General features: G+C 39.9%; 1 protein-coding gene across 4 annotated transcripts in view; it reads right to left on the minus strand.

Annotated features, from left to right (window-relative positions):
- ZCCHC2 (zinc finger CCHC-type containing 2) overlaps nt 1-25,941 on the minus strand; it is a 63,625-nt gene that overhangs the window by 13,638 nt on the left and 24,046 nt on the right. For all 4 annotated transcript variants that reach the window (XR_013375983.1, XR_013375990.1, XR_013375979.1 and 1 more), the window contains exons 5-12: nt 25,299-25,411; nt 13,283-13,377; nt 10,738-10,821; nt 8,905-8,962; nt 6,543-6,678; nt 5,395-5,459; nt 4,918-5,012; nt 461-589 (exon numbers count right to left, since the gene is read on the minus strand). Coding sequence is in view for 1 of the 4 variants with exons in the window: in XM_077891055.1 (XP_077747181.1) it covers nt 461-589; nt 4,918-5,012; nt 5,395-5,459; nt 6,543-6,678; nt 8,905-8,962; nt 10,738-10,821; nt 13,283-13,377; nt 25,299-25,411 (775 nt within the window). In the remaining 3 variants the exon portion in view is untranslated. The remainder of the gene's footprint in view (nt 1-460; nt 590-4,917; nt 5,013-5,394; nt 5,460-6,542; nt 6,679-8,904; nt 8,963-10,737; nt 10,822-13,282; nt 13,378-25,298; nt 25,412-25,941) is intronic.

Consider the following 25,941-nt stretch of genomic DNA (forward strand, 5'->3'; position numbering starts at 1 on the left):
AAAGAACAAAAAAAAGAAGTATCCTGCAAATAATACCCAAGAGAGAGCTAGAGTGGTTACATTATTCTCAGATAAAATAGACTTTAAGGCAAAAACTGTTATTAGAGACAAAGAAAAAGGATATTTTAATAATGATAAAAGGATTGATACATCAGGAAGATATATAAATTATAAATATGTACCTCTAGCAACACACACACTTTCAATCTTTCTATACTGAACTCCATTTTACCATGATTGTTTTCTTTCCACTTAATTTCATATGCAGGGAAATAAGCTTTAAAAAAATCAACATTGCTAGGAAATGCCAAGTCAGTGGTCCATAAGACACCCTTTATACCAGTTAAATTTAAAATCAATAATGACATTTATGGGAACAAAAATTACTTATGTTTGACTGCTTTTAAGAGACAACACACATTTTCCTCTGCCACCCCCATATCCCTTCCAGAGAGCAAACCTCTGTCTTTTTCTTCTTCACTTTCAAAGCTTTCTCTTCCATCATGTCGTGGGCTAGAGGGAGAACTGTAACTCTCTGAAGAGGTTTCCCCACATGTGTCATGTCCAGATCCAATGTCCAAATTCACATCTAAAAATAAAAATTCTATCTTTTAAAAATCACGTTAAGTAGTTAAATTAATTTCTTAATTGAACCATTAGAAGTAGTTATAGCTGTAAAATTTGTTTTCTTTTTCAGTTTTTCTAAAAGCACCTAAAAGGCTTGTCCTTGACCTAGGAAAAATTCAGTATTAAAACAGTTTTAATTGAAAATAATTGAATAATAAATACACTCTTAAAATAAAGGCAGAGGAACAAGTCAATCTTACTTTAAAAAATCAGAGTTAAGGTTCTTTGTAGGGCCTGCTCAATAACAGCACATTGAGCCATTTTCTAACCCTAGATATCTTAAATTCTCAGAGCTTGTTGGAAAATTCACTCTTTAATAGAGCTTAAGAATGGAACCATCAAAAATGCTTATTCAATTAAATCACTATGCCTGAGTATTTAAAAAAAGTTAAATACGTCCCGTCTAGTAGACTGAGTAGCCCCTTGAGTTCTGCCCAGAAGCCAAGCCCGCAACAAGGTGGGGTAGGGGGTGTCATACAGAACCTGCCATGACCAATTGGCTTTATGTGTTTTGAGCACAGAGAAAAGATTATCGGTATACCTAGTACTGGACATTCCTACACTGGCCCACACTTAGATAACTGTTTTATTCATTTCTGTAAACCCAGGAGCTAACATAGCTTCTGTCTTGCAGCAAGCACTGAACACATGTTTAGTATATAAGTCCTCATATAAGGAATTCTAGAGGGATTCTAGTACTATATAGATGAGTGAACCATTTCTACGCCAATCTGGTAGAAGCAACAAAAGGTAATCACTTGGACAAAATACATGTTAGAAAAAAAGATGTGCTTTGTGTAATGAATATGCTAGCTGACTAATCTGTGTCTTTTGAATATATTAAATTTATAACAGTGTTAGTACTGTTACGCATGACCTTGCCTAGCCCAAGGACTCAAATGGTGAGGAGATACTAAAGAAAAAAGTCCTCAAGAATGCAGATGTTACTAATTGCCTTTGGGTAATAAAATGCCAAACTGCCAAAGGAAAACTGCATAAAATCTCATGGGACCGTAAAAACAAAAACAAAAACAAAAACAAAAACATGGCAGAGGAGTTACTTGGGCAAGTAATAATTTTACAGAAAAGTAATCTGGAGTATATTTATACGCGGTAATGGGTTTTGCATTACCAGTCACAACACGACTAGGGAAAGGGATGCAAGTCACCAGTAATGGTGATCTGAAGACCATTTAATGTGTCACAGTGGCCAAACAGTCTGGCATTAAACTGGACTAATGAAAACTAAACCTATAAGAACCGTGGCAGCAATTTCTCCAAATGACAATTTATAGAATGATTTACTCTAGATAATGAAGCTAGTAAGTATTCTAATCTCCAAATTATCAAATAAATAATTTGCAGTTTTCAAATATCTAAATCCATAAATCTAAATCTATACTAAACATAATTCCCTTTTTAATGATCCAGAAGGTGCAGTTTCTTTGGAATTTTTCTCATCAGAAATTATGTGATTGGGCAGCCAGGGTGGCTCAGCAGTTTAGCGCTGCCTTCAGCCCAGGCAGGACGTGATCCTAGAGACCCAGGATTGAGTCCCACGTCGGGTTCCCTGCATGGAGCCTGCTTCTCCTTCTGCCTATGTCTCTGCCTGTGTGTTTGTGTGTGTGTGTGTGTGTGTGTGTGTGTGTGTGTATGTATCTCATGAATAAATAAATATTTTAAAAAAAGAATAGGTGATGGTCTGGAATCAGGAAGTTTGGACAGGGAGGATGAAACAATTATGTCAAAGGATGGTCCACTCACTGTCCTTTCAAACAGAAGCATACACTTTGTTAGGTCTCAAAGGGTAAAAGGTTTTGCACATTATGAAGAGGACAAAACGCAGAAACTTACAATATTAGCCACTATTCTAACAATGAAATCCTGGTTATGAGAATGTATGAACAAACAGAAGAAAGGTGGACTAAAGAACCATGTAGGTACATCACATGATTAGTGGGTTATTAAAGGAAGCTGGAGATTTTTAAGCCTCTGAAATCTCTTAAAAGAATTACTAAAAAAAAAAAAAAAAGAATTACTGAGAGGTCAACTATCTCATGGGCCCCCTAAGTTTTTGCTGCCACCATCTGCAGCACAAGAATGGGGTGGAGGAAACACAGGTGATACACTGGGACAAAGTTCTTAATGACGCAAATAAAGGAAAGCACGAGTCCTTTTAGTAGAGAGATTTAAAGCTGGAGGTGTTAAAAGCAAATATGCCACGAAGAATACAGATGATAAACAGGACTGCCTGGTTTCTGGGGAGGACACAACATGAAGGGGGAGATAGTAAGGGACTTCTCTTGTTCCCTTGTGTATCTTTAGAATATGGAATTCTAGAAATGTATTGTTATGCAAAATAGAAGTTAAACCTTAAGATTAAAAAAAAGTGATACTTCTCTTATTTACTGAAAGATACCGACAACATACACATTAGAAGGACCTGGTATTTTCAACTTCAAGACAGCGTCTACACTTTATGACACTCAGGACTTGTTCCATAAAGAAAAAAAAAATCTTTCATACATCTTGAGTTTACTGAACGCTTAGAAGTAATTCCTTCTTCATACCCTACTATCTCAAAGGGACATAAATAAACAGAGGTTTTTTTTTTAAATTGGAGTTGGCAACATCTGAGCTACATTTGACATCAATGGGATGTTTGATTAGTAGTCACAATTCATGACTGAGAATAAAGTTTATTTTAATAAAAAATCCTGAGATTGTATTTTCAGAATATTGGAAAATGAAGAGCCAAAGTTCTTCATAACCCACACAGTATATGTTTTCTTCTGTCTTTGACTAGGGAGAAGGAACTAAATTATTAAACACCTGTGTGCTCAGCAATGGGGAGATGCTGGTTCAGATGTAACCATACTTAATTTTTTCACTCTAGGGAGGGAGGTTTTGTCAATGAGAAAAATCAGGTTTCAGAGAGGCCACACATTTCCACAACTAGGTAAGTACAAGATTCAACCCCATAGGTGTGTGAGAGCAAAGTCCATAGAACAACTCTGTAAATGCAAAGCTGAAGAGGAAAGAACTGCATGCTTCTTCGGGGGGGCAGCAGCTCCCAAATTAAATGACAGATGAGAGACGGAGCAACCTTTTGAGGGTGGGACTATTTGACAGAAATTTTGACTGGGAAATGACCCAATTTAGTAAGGGATCGAGGAGATCAACATGCGGGCAGTGTAGAAAATGCTCTGGAGGAAGAACAGACCAGGGAGATGTGCCGGAAGGAATTTCCAACCCTCTATTGACAGAGACCTTTCGTCATTCTTATTTTAGCTTTCCTCCTCCTTTTAGCTGCCACCACCACAGGAAACCTCAAAGATAGTTAAGTGTTACAATTAACTCATCAATGACGTGGTTTTTTTTTCCATGTCATTTTATTCCCCCAAAGACAGTTAATTCAGTGAGTTGGCCAGATGATTTTAAAGTCAAAATGCAACCATATTTCCTGTATCAATGTTCAATCTCTCTGAATAAATACCTGGTTTAAAAGCACACTTCATAAAAACTATATATATATTCTGGTTATTTATGTTGTATCACTCTGAATGTGCTAATACTTGGATAAAATTTAAATTTAAAAAGTCCTTCATTTGTGAGATCAGTGCAATCGACAAATGCATTAGGTACACTCATGAACAAAAAACCTTCTCCTAGAAATCTATGGGCTTTTCTTCTCTTTTATCTTTATTATTAATAGTAAACATGACAGAAAAGTTATCAATGAACCAGCAGAAAGGACATTTCTCAAATGAATACAAAACCAAGAAGAGCTCTTAAAAGTGGATAAATGAAAACTAATCAAATCTAATATAATAAAAATCTGGTGTCTGAATTCCCTTAAAGCTCCATAACCACCCCCACCCCCTCCAAAGAATCAGCACTAAAACATGAAACAAGATTCTAAAAAATGACTTTACACAAGAACAAGGACAGGCTTCCATGAGGGCAGAAAAGATCTGCCAGGTCCTGGACCTTTGCTCTGGAGCAGGGATCAGCTTGAGAAGCAACAAATGAGCAGCCGGCTGCTACCAGAGGAAGGAGAAGGTGGGTAGGTAGAACTGTGGCAAAGGAAAAGCTTGACCTCCCAGCTGAATCCCACTTCCTGAATTAACTCCATCAATACTCTGGAATGGTTTAATTCAGAAATTGCTATCTGCATCAGTGCAGGATCAAAGTATATCAGGATTTGACACAATAGTTCAATACCTACTGTGATAGGTATCATGCTAAGTATATGTATTTGATGGGGATTTCAAAGAAAAACTTTCTTACCTTTCACAGAACCACCAGGTGCATGCTGAGAAGTGGAGAGTCTAATACCATTTATTCTACTATTCAATCTGTTGTCAGTTTTCTTCATTTTCTCCCTAAACCAAAAGTATATACATTACCCAACACGTTTTATAAGGTTCTCTGGAGAACACAGTAAGTAGTGTAACTAAAATTCTCAATTTTTTATAATAAAAAAAAATTTAGCAAGGTATAATCTAAATGCAAGATTCATCCCTTTAGTGTACAGTTCTGAGAGTTCTGTGCCCCTCCAAACTGAATATATTTGGCAATAGCTTCATTTCAATCATCTGCATTTGTTGATTTTGAATTTTGAAGAATTAAGCCTAGAAGTAAAAATAGGAGGAAAACTAAAAGAAAAGTACTCTATATAATATAAATTAGACATACCCATAGTCAAATCCTGCATTGTTGCATTCTTACCAATTTCTATTACTGGAAACATTAAATTGAACCTACTTTTCTATTTGTGGCTTTCCTTTCTTCTTATTTATTGATGATAAGCCTCGTTTTTCAGTTGAATGCTAATGGAAAGAATAAAGAGAAGACACACAGATGAAAACTAAACCATACTTGTGTAGTTAGTTACCCTTCTATTCTGAGATCAAACATTAAAGTGACACCTTGCCGGTTGTATATTCTAATAAATTCTGATTTCTAACCTATTTCCTGAAGCTACCTACCTGGATCACTAAAATTTGCACATTCTCTGCAAAATAATACTGATCTAAAAAAAAAATCTATTTTGTATTTTGCTTTTAAAATGGACCTGGATTCTTTCTTCTGACCACAAAATTAAACACAAGTGTTTTTGCTACAACTGGTATTTGCTACACCTTCAACAGTATTCTAACATTCAGGTTTTTAAAACTGCAAAAACAGTTTTGTCGACTTTAAGAAGGGAAGGTGTAGGCACTGAAGTAGAGAGAAGGTATAATCACATGGACTCTGAAAACAGGCCATTAAGTATGACCAAAGTGACATACAATTTCTCCAAGTATGCTTCAATGCTTTGGTTTTTAAGAAGGCATTGCAGTAAAGGTTAACATTTGGATCTGAGTGTTGGCCAGAAATAAAAATCAGGTTAATTTTCCAGAAAAAAGTTCTCTCCACAGCTGCAGTGGTAAGCATTCCCCTATATCTGTGGTGCTAAGGTACCTAACAATCACACTTGAGAGCATTTTGCACTTTGATTACGCCAACTCCTAAGAAAGCAAATATTTCCTAATTACATTCAGGAGTGTGGGGAAACTGCCCTAACGATCCATGAAGGAAGGTCGGTTTCAAAATTCACATCACGACAGCAAGATAGTGATGGAAATATGAATAATTATTTCAAATGCAAAAGAATTAGCAAAACAATTTAACTTATCCCTGGTTGGAATAAACACCATAGGATTCATATCAAAATGTACCAAATTTTTGAGCAAAATGTACCAAATTTTTGAGCAAATAAAAGGTATTTTTTTTAGGTCCCAAAAGAGCTCAGACCGTATTTCAGTTAAGTTTAAAGTCCAACACTTACACTATCTGACATACTAATGCACAGAGAACTTGACTCTTACAGAGCAGCAATGCACAAAGACAAAAACCAAAGCCTCAAATACCTGGTCAGCTAAGGCCACACAGTGCTCCGGGTGCTGAATGGTGGGACAGCTTTGCTTTCTCCAATCCACTATTCCATTCTGTTCAGAATATTGCATGGTGAGCCCATCCAATGGAGAACAACTTGTACCAATAGTGCTACAGAGAAAGTTTATAGGAGTATGAAAATCTATCCTCAATAAACAAACCCACTATATCATATAACGAAGAAGCTATAGCAACCCTTTTCTCAGTTTTTTTTTTTGTTTGTTTTTTTTACAAAATGCCTAGTGAGATCTCTAAGGGAAAAAAAAGTATACTATGAGAATAAACTATTGCACAGCTATCTTATCTATTAATAATACCTATCTCTCAGGAAATTAGTAACAAATGCACGTTGTCTTCAGACTCTCTGCCACAGTCATCCCGTATCACTTACACCCAGTGTGTAGCCCCAGTTTTGCAAGGATCACTGACTAGTACTGTGTATATCTCAGGCATGTAAAAGGATAGGAGGATGTGACCAAAAACCGAAAAAAACAGACAACAGAAATAGACCCAAAAAGAATCCAGAGAAGGAAGGTACTGGGCAAAGCCTTTAAAATAACAGTGCTTAAACACATCACTGATGGGAAATTTTGGAAGAGTCCTGGAAAATATAAAAAAGAACCAAATTTAAGCTCTGGAACTGTAAAAGAAACAAATTAGGAACTCAATGGATGGAAACAGATGAACAAAATCAGTGAGGAGGAACTGTGGTCAGAAGAAACTAGACCAGAGCACCGAGAGGAAGAAACCATGAGAGAACAGAGAAGTTTATGAGACACACGGGGCAAAGTGTAACATCCAGAGTAGTCCAGGTCTCAGAGGAGAAAACAAGAGAATCAAGCAGAAGCAACATCTGAAGAGAGAATGGCTTGGACTTCTCTAAACCCAAAAAGTATCAGGCTTTAGACTTGAGAAGAATTCATTCTAAGGCAGCTACAAACACATCCTAGGCAAAGTGCTGAAAACCAATGAGGAAATCTTAAAAAGCAATCAGTTTGAAAAGCACACCAACTTCCAAAGATCAACAGTAAGACTGAACAATGAATGCCAGCTGTCTTTTTTTTTATATATATAAATTTTATTTATTTATTCATGAGAGACACACAGAGAGAGAGGCAGAGACACAGGCAGAGGGAGAAACAGGCTCCATGCAGGGAGCCTGACATGGGACTTGATCCCAGGTCTCCAGGATCACGCCCTAGGCTGAAGACGGCGCTAAACCACTGAGCCACTGGGGCTGCCCGCCAGCTGTCTTTTTTTAGTCCCTGTATAAAAAAAGTAGAATCTGGGATAACACAGCTGATACGGGAGGTGACTCCAGGAAGCAGGCACGACGAGCGCACAGAATACATAGGAAAAGAGGAAACACCAATGTAAGGGTCCCTTACTGAGGGAGACCTCAGTACTGGATGGGACCTCCTACAATAATCATCTATCCAAAGGACAGGGAGCCAGAGCTCCCCCATTGGTTGGTTGAGTGCGGATTACTGGAGCAAACTGACTTGCATTTCTGGGGAGGGCCAATTAGGTCCCCAGAATCATCAGCCAGGGCTCTGAGGCAGAAGGCAGCACATCCTGCAGCTTAGGTAGGACAGGAGGAATGTGAGGGGAGGCAGAGGTGGGCCGAGAGGACATGAGGCAAGGGAGCAAATGCATTAAACAGGAAGACAGGAAAACCTGAGTTTCAGAGCTCACAGGAAGTAACTGCCAACGTAAGATCCTACATCCAGCAAAACTGAAGGCAAAATAAGCATTTTTTTCCAGGCAAAAATAAAAGTGATGGCGTTACGGGCAGGTATGACTTTGGAAATACTCAGTGTTCTTCAGCTAGAAGGAAAACAATCACAGAAGGATGCTAAGGCATGTGGGGAAGGAAGGGCACTGGAATGGTAAAATCTGACAAGTGAAGAGAGATTTCATGAGGTCGAAATACAGAGAGAACGACGACACGTAAATATGACATTTATAGTTGATACAGGGAGAACGTAAGGGGGGTGACAGTGATTAAAGGTCCTCATGGGGGAAGTGGTACGAGCACAACTGGTACGAGACTTTTAGTAAGTTAAAGATGTAAAATACAATCTCTAGGGTAACCACGAGAAGAAGGGAACACGATCTATAACAATCAAGGTTAAGAGAAGAGGAAAGCAGAATAAAAACCACCCCTAAAGCAAGAAAGGAGAGAAAAGGAAGGTAATACAGAAAAGGCCAAATAACAAGCCAATAGTAAAATGGCAGACTTGTAGCCAAAAGTATCAGTACTTAAAGCAAATGTGACACAGTCAATTAATTAAAAAATGCACAAAGACATTTACGTTTTAGAAATTAGATACGTACTTCACAAGGGGACTTTTCCCGGTATGTTTCTTGTGGATTATGGTGTGCTGTAACACATCTACAGTAGAGGAAAAAACAGTTCATTATACCAAATGCTTCTGCAAAAATCCAAAAGGATGATGCAACTAATTTATGTGACCATGACAGCATCAACAGACCGTGCAGAACACTTATAAGCATTTTTCACAGAAAATTCCTTAAAGAGGCAATTTTTCAAAGACACACAGGACCACTGAATTTTCTTAAATATCCTCTCAAATATGGTCCACCCAAGAGCAAATCGGTTTGGTCTAAAAATTATGGAATTTCGCTATGATGTGCCACTGCAAAACAAGAAGCTGCCATTTCAGGCTCTTTTTTTAACCATTAAAAAAATGAAGTGTCTCAAACATTCAAAAGATGTGCATCTATTAATGTAAGAAACGCCAATATACCATTTCAGATCTCTCTATTCAGCTTGACCCTTGAACAACATGGGTTTGAATTGTGAGGGTCCTCTCACAGATTTTTTTTCTGATGAGTAAGTACACTACTATAAACCTATTATTTTCTTTTCTTTAGCCTACTTTATTATAAGAATACAGTATAAAACACACCTAAAATACAAACTATGTGTTAATAGTGTACGTTTTTGGTAAGGCTTCTAGTCAAAGAGCAGGCTAGTTATAGTTTAGTTGTGGCAGAGTCGAAGTTCAACACGGATTTTCACCTGCATGGGGAGGGGGTCAGTGCCTCTAACCTGCATGTTGTTCAAGGGTTAACTATACTTGCCTCTTTTAATTAAGAAACAAAAATTAAAAAAAAAAAAAAAAAAAGAAACAAAAATATATCACAGAAACAACTGAAGGCCTTCCTCCATTCCACTAACTCCCTCCCTCTACAGAGAGCTAAATTAGTTGTAATATTTCTAGTGTGTGTTTTTATGAAGACTTACAACAAACACCCAGGTATTTGCTATTACACACAAGGCTGCTGTGAGGATTTCAGTCTCCATCCCCTGGGCACACAGACAACAATTTTCATAGCAGCAGAACTGCCGGGCAGTAGCATAAAATTAATTACTTCCAACCTCACTACATAGTGTCAAATTTCTGTCCAAATGAGTTGTACCAATTTATATTCCCATCTGCAGTGGATCACAGTTCCCATTACTTCATATCCTTGGTAATGTCAGACTTGAAAACGCTTGGCCAATCTGAAATGACATCTTACTGTTTTTAGAGTGTGCATTTTTTGGACTACTTGTGAGGCTAAACACTATTTAATAGCCATTCAAACTTCTTCTTTGAACTATCTTTATCTTTTGTCCATATTTCCAATCAGACTGATGTCCTCATTGAACTTTCGGAAGAATATTTCTACTGTCTGGATGTAGTCTTTCTTCAACTGTGGATATCCTGTAAATGTCTTCTAACTGTCTGGTTTTTGGGCCTCGTGTTCAGTTAATGTAGATTAGAAAGATCTCCACAGTCATGCATGCTCTGTTTCGTCAAAAAAAGCCTTCTTGTCCCAGATTATTAACATTTCAAAATTCGCTTTTACAATTTACTATTACATGAAGTTTATATGCTACATATATTTTGTTATTCACTTGAAATTTCTGTGCATGATTTAAGTAGAGATTTAATTATAAAGTCTTTTTTTCAACTGGAAAGCCAGCCAACATCATTTACTGACTAATCTATTTTTCCTCATTTACTTATAATGCCAGCCCTCACACTCCGAGTTCCCAGATGTCTGTTCCTCAGCTCCTTCACCTGTCTTGACAGTCTGTTGGCCTCTCCCTGTGACCCAATCAGGCAGAATGGCCTGTTCCCATGAATATACATTTACCTTCTTCTTGACTTGAAGCTTCTGAACTGTCTTCTTTTAAGTGTTCTAATATTTTAGAAGTCTTCAGAGAGGATTGTAAGTTATCTGCAGGAAGCATTCATTATTATTAACTTTTTAGGAAAAATGTAACAAACAGAGCACACAGAATGATTAGGATTCCTTTTCTCCCAAAAAGAGGAGAGTGGAAAACTACGTGGGAAAGAGAACTTTTCTACTAGTTAGGCCCTTTAAGAAACCAAAGTGACATAGCACAAAACACAGGACTGGGAGTGGGGACGCTGAGTCACGGAGCCTGCTCTTTCTGTAAGAACTACAGGCTGGAGCAAGGTGTCTCGCCTCTGCCAGCCCCCCACGTGCTCATGTGCAAAATGAGAAGCAGCACTGGATTAGTGCTTCCCAAACATCGGTGTGTGGGGAGGTTTTCAAATTTCTAGTGTGTTGTGAACTATTACTTTTATAAAATATGATCATGTGTGGCAATGTCAAACTGCTACACACTCTCAGTGTCTACTATCAGTTTCTATTCTCCTATTACAGAGCAGTGACAAGCAATTTGTGGACCAGCACTGACCCACCAAACACATCCTGAAAGCTCTGAATAACTTCTCTGTTACTATCCAGACTGGTGGGATTCCAGAGTTTAATGCTGAAGTCATTCAGAAGTTTAACATTTGTTTTCTCAATTGTCAGAATATAGACTAACACTCTCTATCTTAGGGAGAAAAAGGGTAGAGCTGTCGATTTTTTTAGAAAGTGCAAATGAACTTCGACAACAATGTGTTCTTTGGTGAAACAGTGCGGACATCCTGGCCAGATTTTCCCCAATCTCAAAACATGCACTTTTAATACATTCAATTTCACAACAATCTGATTATCTTCAAATCTATTAGCTTCTTTAGCACTACTCATAATTTAAATACTGTAAAAGCTCTCGTGATGAGTTTTCTATTATTTATATATGCACTACTCACTTGGGCTAGTTTCCCTGGGCAGCCTGTTAAAATCTGAATTTGAAGTTTAACTTTGGTGTTTCGATGCTTTTTTAGAATTAAACATATGCTATTTAATGATATTCCTTCAAAAGTGCCCATACTCCGTTCCAGCAAAAGCACTGACTGTTAAATCTATACAGTTGTAGGATTAGAATTCTCCTTAAAAAAAAAGAAAAAAAAACCCAAACAAACAACAAAAAAGCTACTACTACCACTAAGACATAAATTTAACCATGGAGTTGCTCATTTTGTCTTATCAACTTGTCATCAAAAGTCTTAATTCTAATTGCTACTTGTTTAAAATATTTAAGGAGCGTGCATGTACATGCACACACACCCTATTAGAGAAACATGACCAAGTTAATCCATGTTATAATATCCAATCATCTTACTTTTTTAAATCTCTTTTTCTTCCACTTAAAAATGAGGAAATACCCATTTTCTTTCCCCTTTAGGTACAAGAAAAATATGAGTTTGCTGAAAACCGAAGATTAAAAAAAATAAATAGCCACTTGCCAGAGTGGCTGTGCTGGAAGTCAGCACATTCTCCTAAAAAGCCCCCATTTGTGTTTCTGGCCAAGTATTTGTTTAAAAAGGCAGTTGAAAAAGTTGTGCCTAAAACGAAACACAAGGCCAACTATAATAAAGGATGAGACATAGGGGCGAATCCAACCTACAGGAATAGAAGAAAATAATTGGGGAAATCTTCGGGAAGCAGTATTTCAGTTGGGTCTTAAAATAGGTGTGATTTCAACGGCTGTGCCAAAAGGAAGGACATTTAAAAGTTCAGGTGCACAACGAGCCAAGGCACTGGGACAGGAAATGGCAGGTGAACTGAGCAGATGCCAAGCTAGAGAGTAGTCAGTGCCTGAGACTCGCAGGAAGGTACAAGGAGGCTCCTGGCAGGGCTTGAATTTCAAACTGAACTTTTATTAAAGTTTTGAAGAGGGGATTACCCAACTGATCCCTGAGGTAATCCTGGGCTAGGTTACAGTAAAGGGAGAAACCAGAATCAGAGGCGAGCGAGGCTTTGTGCAGGGTGTGCATGAAAGAAAGGCTTAACCGCCACCATGGGGATGGGTAAGGAGAGACAGTGTGGCCTGGCCTGTAAGCGGCTGAGCGCAAGAGGAAGCGTGGAAAGGGGAAGGCCAGGGTTTTCAGCCCGGGAGGGTGAGGAGGTCACTACTGGAGCAGGGGCCCAAGAAGGGGAAGGTCGATTCCAAGAGGTTCCACACCATGCACTCAGCAGCGTGGTCCCCCTATGACCCTGCCACCAGGGCTGACAAGGACCCAGAGGAACCAGCGTGTCCATGAGTTGGAGACAGCTGGCCTCTGCCTTGCAATCAGAGTGTTTGGTGACATCAGCTTTCACATGGTATTTTCCTTAGAACTGTAATGTGACCGTCACTGAGAACTATAGATGTCTCTTAACTGTATGCCACCGGGGGCTTTTCCACTCACACTAAACGATCACCCCATCCACACAGGGCAGCACAGTGAAATGAAAACTCTAAGCATGAAAAGAGCTGCTTTCTAAGAGGAGAGGAGCTTACTGAGGCTGTGCAGGGGGTCTGGTGGCATGGCCTGAAAGAAGCTGTGCACTCGCTGACTCTGTAGGAAAGCTTGGGATGAAGTTGAAAATAGCTGCCTGCACAGAAAGAAAAGAGAGGCATTAATTTCACACGGTACAAATCCACTGGAGTCTCAGCTCAGGCTGTAAGGCAAACATATGTGGCAGTTTCATCCAGGTATAAAAATTACATGGTTTTCCTAAGGAAAAGAATATTATCTTCTAATGTATTTCTCATAGGAGAAAGTGAATAAAGTTAAGCCTCTTCACAAAAATCTAATCAACAGGCTTTTTTTTTTTTTTTTCTAATCTATAATCTAGTGGTATGGTTGCAATGCTGGCAAAAAATATGCATGTTATTATTTCAGCCTGTTGTCCCCGTGGTCCAATAGCCATCTTTCTGCTCAGAGTAAGTATTGCAATTCCTTTACCCTTCTTCACAGGTGTACTTGTCCTCACTTGCCTGTCCCATGAAGGCACCTTCCCACACTCTAAATTTAAGAGCCCAGGACGTGGGGGTGCTCAGGGTCCTGGAAACTGCGGAATGCGGTGGTGGTCTGGTTAGTCACAAGTATTACTACATCTGAAGGCATGACTAAGGGTTCATTCCACTGTGTGTCGTACCATCTTTCTGAGCCCTTATCTTTGAAAATCAGCTCTCCCCACATTTGATTAATGTAATTAAAATATTCCAGCTGGAAGTCTTCTCTACAAAGGGACCTGCAATAAGGGGCACAGTGACAGTACAGTCTAATGGAAAGTTTCCTCAAGGATCTGCAAACCAGCTCAACCACTTAAAAGCTGACTCATTGTAAACAAGTTACTTAGCCTCTCAGCTTTATTCTCCTCATAGGGAATAATACTACCAATTCATCAAGGTTATGGCACTCACAGCACACAAAACTGTAACCCTGCTTAATAGACAAATCCCTTTCCATTACTTCTGAACAATTTAAATGCTCATTTAAAATTCTTAAACTTCTCTGGGATGCCCGGGTAGCTCAGTCAGTTAAGTGTCTGCCTTCAGCTCAGGTCATGATCTCAGAATTCTGGGATCGAGCCCTGGGTCGGGCTCCCTTTCCCTCTGCCCCTCCACCTGCTTCTGCTCTTGCTCTCTCAAATAAATCAAATCTTTTTAAAAAATAAAATCAAATTCCTAAATTTCTCCCCAAGTTTTTTAGCAGTCATTCATACTAATTATAAAATCTAATACCATATGAAGGGATGACCCTATGGACCAAAATTACCTTGTGCATTAGGTAAAATTGCTTCTTGGTACACAAATGTGGAAAGAAATAGTCAATAGGAAGACAAGGGGAAATAAAGAGATGGAAGGACAACTGAGCAAGGAGCTGCTCTAAATTTCCAGGTCTGAACACATCACCTATGGCTGGGGATTAAAATCCAAAGGCAGTGGTGGAACCTATTATCCAGTTACATTTACAAACCAACTGGTCCAAGGACAGACAGACCCACCTTGAATTCAAGGTCAGGGTCCCAAGAGACAGCCTAGATGCCACCTACCACTCCACATAGCAAGTGCGTCTCTGCTGTGGGAACAAGGAGCTAGATGTGTAAGCCACACCCAAGACTGAGGCCCAAGGCCTGAAGTCCACACACGCTCAGAAACCAAGGCTCAGTAATGCAGAAGCACAAGATGATGGCAATTCCACCTATCTATTTAAAAGTCAAACTGGCCATAAACTAACACATTAAATAAGAAAAACAAGATCATGTTTTGACATGACAGAAACCACCCAAGTGTACATTCCAGTGCCCTATTTCCATCTTCCTTATTTGCAGTCATCTGGAACTGTATTCAGGCAGTGTGTCCTGTACCAACCCCATCTCCACTGCTCCTGTAAACTCAATTTCCTATTTCTCACTTACAATTCCCCCTTCCTCTACAACTGCTCCATTTTTTACGTGACATGAATGATAACCATACTAATCTAAAATCCAGAAACTGAGAGTGAGGTGTTCTAACATCCTGAGAGTGGTGCTGAGACCACAAACTAGCCACACAAATCAAAGATTTTTAAGGGAAATACTAGGGGAAGAAAAACTGTTTTAAAAATGTAATTTTTGAAGAAGAAAATCTTTCCAAGCAGGATACAAAACCCTGAAACCATCAGAGGAAAGGTCAATATATCTGACTACATAAAAATCTCCACTGTCCATGTGGTCAAGAAATAATGACCAACAGGGCTCCTTTCTCCAACAAATAACTCTCTTATAAATCAGTAAGACCCATACAAAGTGGGAAGGACGGAAAAAGCCATTTACAGGAAAGTGCAAATACAGACTGACTCCAGACTCAAATAAGAGACAGTCTCCCTCTCTGAGACTGACAAAGCAGAGATGAGAGTATCTTCCGTCTGCTGAGGGGTGGAGAACCGAATTAAAGACTTCTGCTGCTACCTCCTCAGAATCCTTAGAAGTAATCTGGAGTCATCACGTATTTAAAAACGCGTAACTTATGACCAAACGATTTCTACAGATTTCTCTTACAGATAAATGTCTCCAAATATGTTAAGAGACATACATGGACATTCACTGTAATACTGTTTGTAGTTTTAAATATTTAGAATAAAAATGGCCATAAAATCCACTAATTATGATACAAGTAAAAATAGATTATGTAGCAAATAAGGAGGCAGCAATCTTTTTACATGTACCAATATGTTACCATGTCCAATATATTTAATGAAAAGAGTAAGTGGCAGAACAAGAGTGTACAGGATAACTCAATTTGCACAGTAAATACATAAATTCAAAGGTATGTACATGCACAGAAAATTTCTGGAGAGTTCTGTAAGATTTTTAATGAAGGCTATTTCTAGTGACTAAATTTGGAGAAAGGGCAATTCGGGACTTTTGGCATCACACCTTCCATTACATTCTTCACAAGTAGCTTGAATAACCCCTTTATAGTAAAAAAGATCTCAAAACACATGCACACACACACCTCTGTGATCATCACTGAGGAGAAGACTAACAGCTGTAATAAGGAGGAGTCAGCCACATACTTATCATCTTAGCCAGGAAACAAATTTCTAAAAGTGGCTCCTTATGGAAATATTTTTTTCCTTCTCAAAGTCTCAAACTTACAGAAAAGTTGCAAATACAGTAAAAAATACTTTTTCTGAACCATAGTCAGTTGATCTCTGACACCCCAACAACTGGAAGACATTTAGTATTTCCTACAAAGACATTCTCCTACAATCAGTAACAGGATATTAACACTGACGTATTAAGACGTAATCCTCAGGGGCACCTGGGTGGCTCAGCAGTTGAGTGTCTGCTTTTGGTTCAGGGTGTACACAAATGTGGAAAGAAATAGTCGACAGGAAGACAAGGGGAAATAAAGAGATGGAAGGACAACTGAGCAAGGAGCTGCTCTAAATTTCCAGGTCTGAACACATCACCTATGGCTGGGGATTAAAATCCAAAGGTAGGGTCCTGGGATGAGTCGCACATCAGGCTCCCTGCAGGGAGCCTGCTTCTCCCTCTGCCTGTGTCTCTGCCTCTCTGTCTCTTTCATTCTCAGGAGTAAATAAAATCTTAAAGAAAAAGAAAAAAGAAAAGAAAAAAAAAAACCTTAATCCTCAGACCTCATTTAGGTTTTTCCAACTGACCCCAAAGTGTCCTTTTTACTACAAAGACCCAGTTCAGATCCTATGTTGCATCCGGCCACCATGAGAAATCCTCAGCCTTCCCTTGGCTCTCATGTTTTAAGAAGACGATCCCTATGTATTGTGGAATGGTCACAACTTGGGTTTGTCTGATATTTCTTCAAGATTAGATTCATAGCAGGAATATGATAGGACTGAGACTTTGTTTTTTTGCTATAGCCTATTGTGTAGTAATTCTGACTGATCCCCTCATCTCTCATCAAGTTCACGTTACTGGATTAAAGTGATATCTGCAAGGCTTCACCACTCTATAGCTACTCTTCCTTCTTTTATGAATAATAAGCATGGTTTTGTGGAAAAGGACTTCGATACTGTAAAATATCCTCATTCAGTCTATTCATTCAATATTTATTTCCACATGGACTCGTGGTTTCTTATTTTATTCAATGTTACTGTTTTATTTATTTTGATGTTGGATATGCTCCAGATTTGACCACTAGGAGCCCCTTCAAAGTCAGTTCCTGTAGCTTTTTGACCAAGCCACCTCATTCTTTGAGCACTTCCTTACTTTCTGGCACAAGAGGCTCATCTTGTCCTTTTCCTGCTCCAGGCCTACAATCGACTTTTCCTGCAAGGAGCCCTAGTTCTGTTTAGTGGAGAATGGTGTTACAATTCAAGCTCTGAACACCAGACATTCCCACGGCTCCTGGCTACGGCTGCTTCCAGACTCCCTCAATGAACAGAGGAGGGAACAAGTGTGTACACACACAACCATATTTATTTCTGTAACTTTCTATATATACCAAAAACCATGGGTTCACATCACTATCTTCAATTCCAATCAGACATCTTCTCCATGGTTCATTTTGGTCTTCTTCCTTTCTATACTGTAACTCTCTTCTCCAATAGAGAGAAACTTGGTCCTCACTATTCTTAATATATTTACTAATTAGGTCAACCCCCTACTTATTCTATACAATAGAATAGCAATCTATTCCCACTCTTGCCCCCTTCCACCTCCTAGGCAGGTAGCCTCCCAGTACCAGCTGAGTTCAAATGCCCTGCCCGCCCCCTCTCATGTATACATCCTCTCAAACACTGTGCCAGGCCTCCCAGCACCATCTCCATGACTGGATGACTGACTCCTCCCTCCACTTAGGGTCCCTTTTATAGTCCATTATAGCATGTCCTCAAAAACCATAGCTGCTACCTGCCTTGCCCTCTTCCACTGAGCAGCCTTAGGACGTGTTCACGAAGGGCAGGGGAAAAGAGGACGGGAACTGATAGTGACTCTTTAAAAATGACAGTGCTACAAAGAACCCTAGCACTGATATTACTAAGACTTGAACCATGGTGTAGCACATCTCCTAGAACACATATGCATCATTTTAAAATACCTAAGCTGAATAATAAATATCTGAGAACACAGAGGAGTATTTAGAAAGAGTACCAGGAGGAGAAAAACCACATCTGTCAGCTACTAGTAAAGTTCTAATAAATAAAAAGTGATCCTGCAACAAGAATGAGATTGTTGAGAGGAGAAATCCAGGAATACGATATATACCTAGGAATGTAGGAAAACAATAATAATACAGGAAAGAATCAATTCATTGGAAAGAAAAACAGATTTAGGTCCTGGCCTCAGTTGGTAAAACAAAATAAATTCAAAATGATTGAAGAACAATAGAAATAACAGAAACGATCTGCACACAAAAAGTAAATTGATCGTGTTTCAGAAGAGGGATAGCTTCAAGCAGCTTTAAGTAAGTGAAGAACATATATGGCCCAAACTCAGAAGTTATGAAGTGAACAGCCAGTCTTATTCCTTCCCCAAGCCCCTTTTCTTCCTTAGACATAAGTCTCCTTACTGTTGTGTTTTTCAGAGATATTCTTTGCAGGCAAACATGTACATATCCTTTAAAATGGTGACATTCTATTAACTGTTCTCACCTTGCGCTCCCCCAGCACTACTTCATGTACCTTTTTGCTATCATTCTTTTCAGTAAGACCACATAGTATTCCAGTGAACGAACGTCCAATGACATTAAAATACTTGTCCCATTGAGTTAAACCAAGTTTCTGTAGACATCTCAAGCTGTTCCTAGTCTTCTCGGGTCAGAAATCACAACAGTAAACATTCTTAAACACTCATCTTTGCATACAGTGGGAATGTACCTGGATGGTAAATTACCAGAAGTGGAACTATTCAAAGGTTATCTGCACTTAAGTTCTGATGTTGCCAAATAGCTTTCCATAGAAACTTTACCAATTTACCATTTACTGTACCTGCCAAACTTTTTGATCTCTGCATATCCAACAGGTTAAATAGACAGTCAAGGGAGATTAAAACAAACAAAAAACCTGTACTCTGAAAACTAGGAGACATTGAGATGACACAAATGGGAAGACATCTCATTCTCATGGATTAGAAGAATGTTGTTAAAATGTCCATACTACCCAAAGCAACCTACAGATTCCATGCAATCCTATATCCAATAGTTTTTTCCAAAGAGCTAAAACAAATAATACTAAAATGCATATGGAACCACAAAAACCCCAAACACCCAAAGGAAACTTGAGAAAGAGGAACAAAGCTAGAGGTATCACAATCCCAGATTTCAAACTATATTACAAAGCTACAGCTATCAAACACATATGGTACTGGCACAAACACAGATGCATGGATCAATGGAAAAAACAGAGGGCCCAGAAATGAACTCACACTTATGTGGTCAATTAATCTATGCCAGGGGCAGGGGCATGCAACAGAAAAAGATAATCTCTTCAATAAATGATGCTGGGAAAACTTCACAGCTTTATGCAAAAGAATGAAACTGCACCACTTTCTTACCATGCACAAAAATAAACTCAAAATGGATTAAAGACCTAAATTGTGAGACAGGAAACCATAAAACTCCTAAAAGAAAACATAGGCGATAAATTTTTGGGACACTGGCCATGGGCAATATTTTTCTGGATTAAGTCTCCTCAGGCAAGGGAAACAAAAGCAAAAATAATAGACTGTATCAAAATAAAAAGCTTTTACACAGCAAAGGAAATCATCAACAAAACAAAAAGGCAACCTACTGAATGAGTGAAGATATTTGCAAATGATATATTCAATAAGGGGTTAATAACCAAAACACATGAAGAACTTGTACAACTCAACACCAAAGAAACCAAATTATCTCATTAAAAAAGCACAGAGGACCTGAACATATTCCAAAGAAGACATATGGATGGCCAACAGGCACATGAAAAGATACTCAACATCACTAGTCATAAAGGAAATGCAAATCAAAACGCAACGCTATCACCCTATGCCAGTCACAATAGCTAGTATCAAAAAGACAAGCAATAACAAGTGTTAGTGAGGCTGTGGAGAAGAGGGAATCCTCACGTATCATTGCAGAGAATGCAAATTGGTGCAGCCACTATGGAAAAGAGTATGGAGGTGCCTCAAAATATTAAAAATACAAATATCATACAATCTAGGAATACCACCTCTGAATATTTACCCAAAGAAAATGAAACACCAACTTGAAGAGATATATGCACCCCGGTGTTTACTGCAGCATTATTCACAGTAGCCAAGATATGGAAGCAACCTAAGTGTCCATCAATAGGCGAATGGATAAAGATGGTAAAATGGAATATTAGCCATAAAAAAAAAAAAAAAGAAAACTTGCTATTTGGGACAACATAGATGGACCTAGAGAGTATTATATTAAGTGAAATAGGCCAGAAAGAGAAAGACAAGTATCATTTCACTTACATGTGGAATCTAAAAAACAAATGAAATACCCACCATTTGCTTCAACGTGGATGGAACTGGAAGGTATTATGCTGAGTGAAGTAAGTCAATCGGAAAAGGACAAACATTGTATGTTCTCATTCATTTGGGGAATATAAATAATAGTGAAAGGGAATAGAAGGGAAGGGAGAAGAAATGTGTGGGAAATATCAGAAAGGGAGACAGAACATAAAGACTCCTAACTCTGGGAAACGAACTAGGGGTGATGGAAGGGAAGGAGGGTGGGGAGTGGGGGTGAATGGGTGACGGGCACTGAGGGGGGGCACTTGACAGGATGAGCAATGGGTGTTATTCTGTATGTTGTAAATTGAACACCAATAAAAAATAAATTTATTATTAAAAAAAAAAAAGAAAAAACAAATGAACAAACCAGCAGAAACAGGCTCAAATACTGAAAACTAACTTGTAGCTGCCAAGGGGAGAGGGATGGGATGGGTGAAATAGGTGAAGCGGATTAAGAGGTACAAATGCTTCCAGTTATAAATGAGTCATAGGATGAAACGCACATCACAGGGACTATAGTTAATAATATTGTAGTAACTTGAGGCACTTGGCTGGCTCAGTTGGTTAAGTATCTGCCTTCAGCTCAGGTCATGATCCCGGGGGGTCCTGGGATGGAGTCCCCATGTTGGGCTCCCTGCTCAGTAGGGAGCCTGCTTCTTTCTCTCCCTCTCCCATTTTCCCTGCTTGTGCTCTCTCTCACTTGTCAAATAAATAAAACCTTAAAAAATTTTTCATAATAACTTTGTATGGTGACAGATGGTAACTACACATGTTGTGGTGAGTGTACTGTATTATACATAATTGTCAGATCACTAGGTTAACATACCTAGTAACAAACAAACAAACAAACAAACAAAAAACCTGTACTCTGAGAATTAGGAGACATTGAGACAACACAAATAAATGGGAAGACATTTCATTCTCATGGATTAGAAGAATATTGTTAAAATGTCCATACTATCCAAAGCAACCTACAGATTCAATGCAATCCTATATCCAATATTGTATGTCAACTATACTTCAATTAAAACTAAATTTAGGGACACCTGGGTGGCTCAGCTGGGTAAGCATCAGACTCCTGATTTTGATTTGGGTCATGATCTTGGGGTTGTGAGACTGAGCCCTGCATCCTCCACAAAGGGCACGTGGCCTGTTTAAGATTCTCTTTCTCCCTCTGCCTCTGCCCTTCCCCCCACCAAAAAAAGAACCTTTAAAACTATAAATTTAAAAAATTCTTTAATTAAAATTTTTAAAAATGTAGTGGCCACCTAAAAAAAATACAACTCAAGTTTTTAATTTATATTTCTGATTAGGAGCAGCTTTTCATATGTTCAAATGACACCTAAAATTCCAGTTTCTCTTTCCTGTTTGTTCATGTATGTTCCCATTTTTCTCACTGCTTTGGACTCTTCGTTTTCAATATCTTATTGATTTTAGGAGGGTTTTTTTTTTAAAGATTTTATTTATTTTTTCGAGAGAGAGAGAGAGAGAGAGAGGCAGAGACACAGGCAGAGGGAGAAGCAGGCTCCATGCAGGAAGCCTGACATGGGACTCGATCCTGGGTTTCCAGGATCACACCCTGAATTGAAGGCGATGCTAAACCACTGAGCCACCCGGGCTGCCCAGGAGGTTTTTTTTTTAATAAGAAAGAATTTATTGCAAGTATTTTTCCTGAACCTGAGGTTAGTCTTTACTTTGTTTATATTTTCCTTATATCATGCAGAAATTTGATTTCTGAGTATCTGAATTTCCATTTTTAATGGTGTCTAGGTATTGCATGATACTTCGAAAAATTTTTCATACACATAAATTTCATATTTTCTTTCTTGCATTTAAATCTCTGAGCAATCTAGAGTTAATTTTGATGTAAGGAATGACATATGGTTCCAGCCTAACTTTTTCCCCCATATGGCTACAGAAATGTCCCTAACATTTAACAAACAATCTGGGAATGACTTTGTATGCGTGAAGAGAAACACAGAAACGAAGACTGACAAATTTAACATAATATTTTAAACTTCATCTAAAAGATCATCACTAGGAAATCCTGTATCACTAAAGGTGAGTTGTTAAAAATCTAAAAACACCAAACCCCACAAAGATAAACTGGTAAAGGACAGATGATCTTACAAAATACAAATGGCTAAATTTACAGAAAGATACTGAATTTCACTAATAAAGGAAATGAAGATTAAGCCAATGCAATAATCATTCTATCAAATTAGCAAATAGTTTATTTTTATTTATTTTAAAGATTTTATTTATTCATGAGAGACACACAGAGACAGAGGCAGAGGGAACAGCAGGCTCCTCACAGGGAGCCTGATGTGGGACTGGATCCCAAGACCTGGGATCACCCAGAGCCAAAGGCAGACGCTCAACTGCTGAGCCACCCAGGTGCCCCATCGGCTCACTGACTTTTGAATAGCACAGGGGACCCAGGAATTTAGCCAATTCTCCCTCACCACCATCATGTGACCTCCCGGTCCCATCCCTGGGATGCCCCGTGACCACTCCCCATTGCTCCTACTTCCCATTGCTCCCCATTCTCTCTGAACCCGCCCGCTGCGCCGTCTGAGAGGCCCCCTACACCCAGGCTCTTCAATGAACAGATGTGCACCTCCTTCCTTGGAATGAAGCCCCGCCAGCCGGTGGAGGTGGGGGCTGTGAGGCTGGGGACCCCCTGAAGCTGCCTTTCAGCCCCCCCCCTCTGGCTGAGTCCGCTCCCGGCCACCATGGCGCCAGCGCACCTGGGCTCCATGCAGGTGAGCAGCCAAGGCTCGGGCCCTGTGTGGCTGCCTCTTCCCCAGGGACTTCCTCTGCCTCTGCTCTTCCTGGGCCCTTGTCATCCAGCACACACACTCTCCTTCCCAGACTTCTGCTTCCCTCCAGCGAGGAGCAAACACGCACCCCTTGCTCCCAGCCCCACCCTGCCCCTCGCTGGGTGCCCCGCTGGAAGGGGACAGCCAGGGCTCCGCCCACTCCCTGCCTCCGCGGGGCTCCCTCCCAGACGGGCCCCAACAGGCAGGGAGTCCCCTGCAACCCTGGACTCAAGCTACCTGGGTCCCTACACTGCTTTTACTTGGTTGACTTACTAGTAACTCCAAGTTTTCAGTCAAACAGCATTTTGTGGGATCCCTGGGTGGCGCAGCAGTTTGGCGCCTGCCTTTGGCCCAGGGCGCGATCCTGGAGACCCGGGATCGAATCCCACGTCGGGCTCCCGGTGCATGGAGCCTGCTTCTCCCTCTGCCTATGTCTCTGCCTCTCTCTCTCTCTCTCTCTGTGTGTGACTATCATAAATAAATAAAAATTTAAAAAAAAAAAAAAAAAAAAACAGCATTTTGTTTGCTTGGCCATTAATGCCTTAATTTCTCTCTCCTGACGGGAGCCCCCTCACAGAGGGGTGAGTGCAGCAATTTAAGTTACCGAAACTATGCCCCACACCTCTGACGACCCCAAGGAACATTTTCACCTCAGGATTCCCTAACCCAGACATTTCACGCTCTAACCTGCTTAATTACTTGCCTACTTCCAGGACACCCATTTTTCAACCGGGGCTCACCCTCCTGTCTGACTCACCTATGTTCACTCTGGGCATTCGTCTGTTCTTAAACCCTGCACACTCTTCCCTAAATTCCTCTGCCCCACTGTCCTTTCATCACACCCAAGAAAGTCTTTATCCAACCCATCTGCTTTCCCAACACCTGAGCCTGAAATGAGGGAAGGATTTTGTTAAAAATCTACACAGCAGGACAGACCAACACCACTATAATTTACTGATCTCCGATGGCAAATGGACTCCACGTCCTGGCCGACCTAAGAGGTTTCTTTGATCAGGCTGTTCTCCATATCCCCACGCGACCACTCTAAGTTCCTTCTGCTCCCAAACATTTGATCCCCCATCCTCAGCGTAGCCATTCTTCAGCAAACTCTTACTTTGGGAAAAAAATGTAAGCCGTTAGGCAAGAGATCCCTCAACTTCCCATCATGAAACAAGCATATTTACCCATGTCCACACCCGTCCTGCCCATACAGAGAGCTGGTGCCGCCTGTGTCTTCACCTCTTCTTCCTTCCACAGGCGCGCAGGATGCTCTGGGAGCTGACCCCCCTCCGCCCTGCCCGGCTCGCCACCACTGTAACTTTACCGCTGTCCAGAAGAACAGGTGTTCAGGGAGTGTTAATCGTCTTTTACTCTCCAACCCATTAGCCTAATCTTCTTACTTACCTGACAACTTAAAACAGAGAACATCTCTAAAGTTGAGCTCTTGGATAAGGAACTCTTTCAGTAAATATCTTATGGAGAAAACAGGAGGTTCACTGCTTGCATATTTTAAAAGCATTTTTTTTTTTTAATCAGAGAGCCAAAGCGTCTGGTGATAAAAGTAATTTGTTTGATGTTTCCTAGTGTGAGCCCAGACCCAAATAACATATGGATAAGAAGCCCATCTTAAAAAGTACTCCACAGGGAAAAAACCTCCATTCTAAGTCCTCCCCCGCCCATGATCTTGTCTGTGTCATCGTTCTGACAGCGTCAGTAAATCATTACCTTAGGATGGGCTCTAGGTCAGGATGTCGCCGTTCCTCCCTTTTCAATGAACCCTGATTCAGGGCTCTTAAGATGGTCTTGTCAAAAGTCTCTGAAGACACTTCCTTTGGGAGCTAGAAAAGAAAAACAGCAAGGCCAATGTTAAGTTTCTTACTTGCTGCTAAGAATGTTACAAACCAGAGGCATAAAAGGAAGATAAATGTCTCTTGCTCGGTCATGGTCCCAAAGCAGTTCCTTCTCTAAATCTTCATGACGCCAGACCCCATACTGAAGCAACAGAGCTTTTTCTACTAGGAAACAGTCTTCTGCCTTCTGGGCACACCTCAGGGCTCTGCGATGGTGCAGAAGAACCCCAGCAGCATTCAGCATGCTTCTGGGACGTGCCTGCAGATCCCTCACATTCCAAGTGCCACAGGCCACACGAAAATGACATCCACACTGAAGTGCTTTAGTTAAATGGAACAACATTTTGCATAGCATAGCTACAATTATTTGAATCCTCAAATAGTATTCTGAGAGGTGTTATCCCTGCCTTTACAGTTATCACCTTTGTGCCTCGTTTCACATCTGAATCTCAGGCAATGTCAGACTACCAGTGCTATGCACCAAATAAAGAACTGGGTGTGAAAGATGGGGCAAAAAC

The sequence above is a fragment of the Canis aureus genome, chromosome 1, assembly GCF_053574225.1.
Source record: "Canis aureus isolate CA01 chromosome 1, VMU_Caureus_v.1.0, whole genome shotgun sequence".
In the NCBI taxonomy this organism is placed as follows: domain Eukaryota; kingdom Metazoa; phylum Chordata; class Mammalia; order Carnivora; family Canidae; genus Canis; species Canis aureus.